This window comes from Bos indicus, chromosome 12 (assembly GCF_029378745.1).
Source record: "Bos indicus isolate NIAB-ARS_2022 breed Sahiwal x Tharparkar chromosome 12, NIAB-ARS_B.indTharparkar_mat_pri_1.0, whole genome shotgun sequence".
Lineage (NCBI taxonomy): Eukaryota > Metazoa > Chordata > Mammalia > Artiodactyla > Bovidae > Bos > Bos indicus.
The window spans coordinates 18,006,694-18,014,896 of record NC_091771.1 but is presented as its reverse complement, the minus strand read 5'-3'; the positions used below and the strand labels follow the sequence as shown (position 1 = coordinate 18,014,896).

Genomic DNA, 8,203 nt, shown 5'->3' with positions numbered 1-8,203 from the left:
GAGATGGGAATACCAGACCACCTGACCAGCCTCCAGAGAAATCTGTATGCAGGTCAGGAAGCAACAGTTAGAACTGGACATGGAACAACAGACAGGTTCCAAAATCAGGAAAGGAGTACATCAAGGCTGTATATTGTCACCCTGCTTATTTAAGTTCTATGCAGAGTACATCATGAGAAACGCTGGGCTGGAGGAAGCACAAGCTGGAATCAAGATTGCCAGGATAAATATCAATAACCTCAGATATGCAGATGACACCACCCTTATGGCAGAAAGTGAAGAACAACTAAGGAGCCTCTTGATGAAAGTGAAAGACGAGAGTGAAGAAGTTGGCTTAAAACTCAACATTCAGCTCTTTGGGCCGCGCTCTGCAGCAGACCGCCGCCATGGGCCGTGTGATCCATGGGCAGAGGAAGGGCGCCAGCTCCGTGTTCCACGCACATGTGAAGCACAGAAAAGGCGCTGCGCGCCTACGCGCCGTGGATTTCGCCGAGCGACACGGATATATCAAGGGCATCGTGAAGGACGTCATCCACGACCCGGGCCGCGGAGCACCCCTTGCCAAAGTGGTTTTCCGGGATCCGTACCGTTTTAAGAAGCGGACAGAGCTGTTCATCGCTGCTGAGGGCATCCACACCGGCCAGTCTGGGTACTGTGGCAAGAAGGCCCAGCTCAACATCGGCAACGTGCTCCCGGTGGGCACCATGCCTGAGGGCACCATCGTGTGTTGTCTGGAGGAGAAGCCTGGTGACCGAGGCAAGCTGGCAAGAGCCTCCGGAAACTATGCCACAGTCATCTCCCACAGCCCTGAGACAAAGAAGACGCGAGTGAAGCTGCCTTCGGGCTCCAAAAAGGTCATCTCCTCTGCCAACAGAGCTGTGGTCGGTGTGGTGGCTGGAGGTGGCCGCATTGACAAGCCCATTCTGAAGGCTGGCCATGCCTACCACAAGTATAAGGCAAAGAGGAACTGCTGGCCACTAGTGCGGGGTGTGGCCATGAACCCTGTCGAGCATCCCTTCAGAGGTGGCAACCACCAGCACATCGGCAAACCCTCTACTATCCGCAGAGATGCCCCTGCTGGCCGGAAAGTGGGTCTCATTGCTGCCCTCCGGACTGGCCGTCTCCGGGGAACCAAGACTGTGCAGGAGAAGGAGAACTAGGGCTGTGGCTCAATAAAGCTGGTTTCTTTTCACACACACACACACACACACACACACACACAAAACTCAACATTCAGAAAACTAAGATCATGGCATCTAGTCCCATCACTTCATGGCAAATAGATGGGGAAACAATGGAAACAGTGAGAGACTTTATTTTTCTGGGCTCCAAAATCACTGCAGATGGTGACTGCAGCCATGAAATTAAAAGACACTTGCTCCTTGGAAGAAAAGCTATGACCAACCTAGGCCACATATTAAAAAGCAGAGACATTATTTTGCCGATAAAGATTTGTCTAGTCAAAGCTATGCCTTTTCCAGTAGTCATGTATGGATTTGACAGTTGGACTATAAATAAAGCTGAGTGGTGAGGAACTGATGCTTTTGAACTGTGGTGTTGTAGAAGACTCTTGAGAGTCCCTTGGACTGCAAGGAGATCCAAGGAGTCCATCTTAAGGAAATCAGTCCTGAATATTCATTGGAAGGACTGATGTTGAAGCCGAAACTCCAATACATTGGCCACCTGATATGAAGAGCTGACTCATTTGAAAAGACCTTGATGCTGGTAAAGATTGAGGACAGGAGGAGAAGAGGACAACAGAGGATGAGAAGGCTGAATGGCATAACCAACTCAATGGACATGAGTTTGGATAAACTCCGGGAGTTGGTGATGGGCAGGGAGGCCTGGTGTGCTGCAGTCCACGGGGTCACAAAGAGTCAGACACAACTGAGCCACTGAACTGAACTGAACATCTCACTTGTTACTGGGGACTCAATCAGATTTAAAACGAAGAAAAGGGGATGGAATAGATAAGGCAATGAACTCTTATTTCCACTATCCTTCTCTGGGCTCCTTCAAGGTTCTTTTGTACTCCTTCATGCATGCCACATTTGAATCAGCTTCTGCTAAGTCACTTCAGTCGTGTCCGACTCTGTGAGACCCCAGAGACAGCAGCCCACCCGGCTCCACTGTCCCTGGGACTCTCCAGGCAAGAACACTGGAGTGGGTTGCCATTTCCTTCTCCAATGCATGAAAGCAAAAAGTGAAAGTGAAGTCGCTCAGTCGTGTCCGACTCCTAGCGACCCCATGGACCGCAGCCCACCAGGCTCCTCTGTCCATGGGATTTTCCAGGCAAGAGTACTGGAGTGGGGTGCCATTGCCTTCTCCCGAATCAGCTTCTATATTTATGTATTTATATGGCCCTTCATTCAGCTATCCCATGCATGCATACATGCTAAGTTGCTTCAGTCATGTGGGACTTTGCCACCCTACGGACTATAGCTGCTAGGCTCCTCTGTCCATGGGATTCTCCAGGCAAGGGTACTGGAGTGGGTTGCCATGCCCTGATCGAACCCGTGGATCTTACGTCTTCTGCATTGGCACGCAGGTTCTTTACCACTAGTGCCACCTGGGGAGCCCTAAGCTATCCCATAAGTCAATGCTAAATTTTAAGATTCTAGTTGCTTTTTTTGGCAAATGTCTAGCCTGCAGATTTTTAATTAGAGGCTAGAGGGAGATAAAGCACCTTTCAATTTTCCCTTCCACAAAGACCATAGATTGACTTGCAGCTATGTGCATTCTGATTTCAATGACTGTCTAACAAATAGCATGTATATGTACTGTATATAGTAGTGGACATTTATTAAGTCTATATTTATGTGTTTAATTTTTAGATTACGCATCTGTTATTTAAAATAATCTTAGTAGTATTAAAATAATAGCATACATGCTATTGTTTTTGAATTTGATAAAAGTTAGCCAAATTTTTCCTAAATCTTCAAAGCAATATGACAAGCTGTTTATAAAATTTATATGGAAATGAAAAGGGACAAGACATGTTCAGATATTTTTGAAGAAGGCAACTGTGGAAAGACTTGATTTACTAGGTGTTCAGTTCAGTTCAGTTCAGTCGCTCAGTTGTGTCCGACTCTTTGCGACCCCATGAATTGCAGCACACCAGGCCTCCCTGTCCATCACCAACTCCCAAAGTTTACCCCGACTCATGTCCATCAAGTCGGTGATCCCGACTTGGATGAGATCCATCCATCTCATCCTTTGTCGTCCCCTTCTCCTCCTGCCCCCAATCCCTCCCAGCATCAGGGTCTTTTCCAATGAGTCAACTCTTCGCATGAGGTGGCCAAGGTATTGGAGTTTCAGCTTCAGCATCAGTCCTTCCAATGAACACCCAGGACTGATCTCCTTTAGGATGGACTGGTTGGATCTCTTTGCAGTTCAAGGGACTCTCAACAGTCTTCTCCAACACCACAGTTCAAAAGCATCAATTCTTCGGTGCTGAGCTTTCTTCACAGTCCAACTCTCACATCCATACATGACCACTGGAAAAAAACATAGCCTTGACAAGACAGACCTTTGTTGGCAAAGTAATGTCTCTGCTTTTGAATATGCTATCTAGGTTGGTCATAACTTTCCTTCCAAGGAGTAAGCATCTTTTAATTTCATGGCTGCAATCACCATCTGCTAGGTGTTAAAGATTACAAAGTTAAAATAACTATAACAGTGTGGTATTGGCACAGGAATGAATAAAAGGACAAATGAAACAGAATAGAGATCCCAGAAATAATCCAAACATGTATGGATATTTGATATGTGACAGAGGTGGGACTGCAGAGCAGGGAGAGAGGGAAGGGTGTGTGTGTGTGTTAGAGAGAGAAGAGAGAGGGAGAGAGTGGGAGAAGAGACTAACTAACTTCAAAAAGCAGTGTTTATAGAAGAATTATATGATACTAAAGATTTGCTTCAAAATAATCTATAGGAAGAAGGAGAAAAAGATAAGACATGATCGCTTGTTTCATAATTGTTTAAAATGAATATTTAATTTATGAAGGTTTATTATAGTGTTTTCTTTCCTTTCCATATGTTTGAAATCTTTTACAATCAGAACTTAAATAAGGAGATGATCTGAATGTCAGGGTGAGGAGTTCTACAGACCTGCTCTCTAGTGAAACAATCCTCAATGGTAAAAAATTATATATATATTTAAAAAAAAAACATTAAAAATCTCTGTAAATTGTCCTAAAGTCATACAGCAAATGAAATGTTTACTCAAGAAAATCTACTAAACCTCAGTAAGAACAGTCAGAGTGTATGGGACTTGAGTCACAACCCACTCCCCTCTTCACCCCTCTCCAGTTCAGTATAAAGAAATTCACTCTGAGCAGATGTGGCCATGAATCAAGATTCAACTATATACTATTTACAAAGTACTTCTGGTTCAAGATACAAAGAAGTTGAAAGTAAAAGTATTAAAAAAGATATGTAAATAAGCATAAGAAAGCTGGAGCAGCTATATTAATATCAGACAAAAGACACTTTAAAATTATTTGCTATTGATAAAGAGTTTTATGATGATTAAAGTGTTAATATATTAGGAAGATGTAATAATTTTAAACATGTATACTTCTAACAACAAAGCCCCAAAATGCATGAAGCAAAGCCCGGCAGAATTTAAGGGAGAAATAGTCAATTCAAAAATAATAGTGGGAGAATTCAATATCCCCTTTCTATATGGATAAAACAACTAGATTGAAGGTCAGCATGAAAATAGAAGACTTCATGGACTTTGTAAACCAACTAGTCCTAACACATCTATAGATCAACTCTACCCAACAAAAACAGAAAATACATTCTTCTTAAGTACACATAGAACATTCTCCAGAACAGATATCTGCTAGGCCTTAATACAAACTCAATAAAATTAAAATGATTGAAATCTCACAAAGTATGTTTTCTAACCACAGTGGAATGAAAATAGATATCAATATAGAAAGAAATTTGGGATACTAAAAATTATGTGAAAATTAACAGTGTACTCCTATATTACCAGTAAAAGAGGAAATCACAAGAAAAACTAGAAAATACTTTGAAGGATCTCCCTGGTGGTCCAGTGTTTAAGACTCTGCGCTTCTATTGCAGGGGGCATGGGTTTGATCTCTGTTTGAGAGACTAAGACCCCACAAGCTAGAAATAATACCCAATTCAGTAGCAATGAGCATGTTTTGTACCCTAGATTTTCATCTCCAAATTTCTCAGTAAAACGAATTAGAGATCCTTAGAAACTGGCCAATTCTTGATCTGGAGAAGAAAATATTAATAAAAGAAGCCTGGAATAGCTTATCGTTCCAGAAAGCAAGAAAGCTATCAAAGATTAATATGACTATTTCAAAAGGAATCAAGAGTCAAATTGAGAAGTCTCCCACTGAAAATATGTGACAACTTGAGCACAAATAAAATTAATAACTAAAATGAATTGAGATACATCAACCATTTTTTTCCCATTGAATTCATGGTGTCCTTGGACTTCCCTGGTGGCTCAGAAGGTAAAGAATCCATCTGCAATGCAGGAGACCCAGATTCAGTCCCTGGGTTGGGAAGATTCCCTGGAGGAAGAAATGGCAACCCACTCCAGTATTCTTGCCTGGAGAATTCCATGGACAGAGGAGCCTGGCGGGCTACAGTCCATGGGGTCGCAAAGAGTTGGACATAATTGAGCGACTAACATTTTCACTTTCATTTTCATGATGTGCTTATAGTAAAACAAAAAAGAAAACATATTTTTCACTATTGGAGGTTACTAAGGAAGTAACTCATTTTGAAAATTGTTAAATTAAGGGAAAGAATCAAATATTTATCCTATTTATGAAGTCTAAGATAGTTAATTAGTTGATGATGATAAGTTTCTCTAAACAGAATTTTTCCAATAAATAAGAAAAGGGAGTGAGAGAGTTAAAATATCACTTTTTTGGTAACCTTTATGAATGAGTGGAAGTGAAAGTCGCTCAGTCGTGTCTGACTCTTTGCCAGCCCATGAACTCTACAGTCCATGGAATTCTCCAGGCCAGAATACTGGAGTGGTTAGCCTTTCCCTTCTCCAGGAGATCTTCCTGACTCAGGGGGATTCTTTACCAACTGAGCTATCAGGGAAGCCCTTTATGAATGAATAGATCCTGGTAATTATTGTTCAGTGGTGACTACCATCACATCAGAAAGGACACCAGATAATATGTGTCTCCTGATGTGTTTATATCATCTGTGAAGTATTCTTGCTAAAAAAAGAGAAAGAAACCAGAATCAAATCACATCTTTAGAGTGAGCTACCGACTTAAGGGAAATGCAGTGAAGAGAAACAGGGAAACTTGTTAAACGAAACTACAAGGGTTCTAGTAACAAAACCCAGCCTGTGGGACAAACAACTCAGTTTCTTCAACAAATAAATTGCAGGAGGGGAAATGAAAGCGATAGGCAGAGGATAGCAAAAGAAGAAAGTGAAGGATCTATGGATTAAAAGAGTTTTAAGACTCTTACTTTACACCAAATACAAAGATTAACTAAAAGTGGGTGAAAGACCTAAATGTAAGAGCTAAAACTATAAAAACTCTTAAAGGAAAACATAGGGGGAAAGCTTCATGACCTTGAATTTGGCAATGGTTTGTTGGATATGATACCAAAAGCACAGACAACAAAAGTGAAAGTAAATTGGAATACATCAACATTTTAAACTTCTACAACATCAAAGTGAAAGTCACTCAGTCGTGTCCGACTCTTTGCGAACCCACGGACTATACAGTCCATGGAATTCTCCAGGCCAGAATCCTGGAGTGGGTAGCCTTTCCCTTCTCCAAGGGATCTTCCCAACCCAGGGATTGAACTCAGGTCTCCTGCATTGCAGGTGGATTCTTTACCAGCTGAGCCACCAGGGAAGCCATCAAAAGACACAATTAAATTGAAAATTTAACGTATGCAATGGAGGAAAATATTTGCAAATCATGTATCTGAAAAGGGATTCATATTTAGAATATATAAAGAACTCCTACAACTTAACCACAAAAAACAAACTATTTTAAAAATGGGCAAAGGACTTGAATAGATATTTCTTCAAAGAAGATGTACAAAAGGCCAAAAAGCAAGTGAAAGGATGCTTACAATTAGTTATTATGGAAGTACTGATCAAAACCACAATGGGTTACCACTTCATGCCCATTAGGATGGCTACAGTCTAAAAAAAAAAAAAAAAAAAGAAAATCAGAAGATAACAAGAGTTGGCAAAGATGTAGAGAACTTGGAACCCTCGTGCATCATTGCTGGAATGTAAAGTGGTGCGGCCCCTAAGGAAAATGGTATGGTGGTCCCTGAAAAGAAAAAAAAGTAGAATTACCATAAGATCCAATAATTCCTTTTCTGGGTATATATCCAAAAGAATTTAAAGCAAGGTCTGGAAGATATTTGCCCACCCGTGTTCATGGAAGCATTATTCACAATAGCAAAGAGGTGGAAGCAACCCTAGTGTTCATCAACAGATGAACAGATAGATGAAACGTGGTATATGCATACAATACAATGGTATTGAGCCTTGAAAAGGAATAAAATTCTGATACATACCACAACATGGATGAACCTTGTGACCATTATATTAAGTGCAATAAGCCAGCCACAAAAAGACAAATGTTGTATGATTGCACTTATTTGAGATACCTAGAGTAGTTGAATTCATAGAGACAGAAAGTAGAATGGTGGTTGCCAACCAAGGGAATAGGGAGTGGGGAGTGCTGGTGTAATGAACATAGAGTTTCAGTTATGCAAGATGAAAAGAGTTCTGGAGATGGATGGTGATGATGGTGGTATAACAAGATGAATACACTAATACTACAGAACTGCACATTTAAAAATGGTTAAGATGGTAAATTTTATGTTTTGTGTATTTTACCACAATTAAAATTTTTAAATTTTAATTTAAAAAATATTTAAGAAACAGCCAACTGCAATGTATGGATCTTACTTGGATTCTGTTCCATACATATGAACTTAAAACAAAGGAGGAGGGATTCCCTGGTGGTCCAATGGTTAGCACTCAGCTCTTTCACTGCTGGGGTCCCAGGTTCCATCCCTGGTTGGGGAACTAAGATCTCACAAATATAATGGGGAAAAAAGTAATGAAAAAGATCTCACAAGCTGTGCAGCCAAAAAAAGAAAAAAATTTCAATAGTAACTGTATATTTAATGAATTTTTATTATCCAATTTTTAGAT

At 40.9% G+C, this 8,203-nt stretch overlaps 1 protein-coding gene across 1 annotated transcript; it reads left to right on the top strand.

The window, feature by feature from the left end:
• The first annotated feature begins 360 nt into the window (after nucleotides 1–360).
• On the top strand, nucleotides 361–1,194 carry LOC109566713 (large ribosomal subunit protein uL2-like). The gene has a single exon (XM_070800092.1). It carries the CDS (start codon nucleotides 387–389, stop codon nucleotides 1,158–1,160), a length of 774 nt encoding a protein of 257 aa, XP_070656193.1. The 5' UTR covers nucleotides 361–386; the 3' UTR covers nucleotides 1,161–1,194.
• Nucleotides 1,195–8,203: the final 7,009 nt, after the last annotated feature.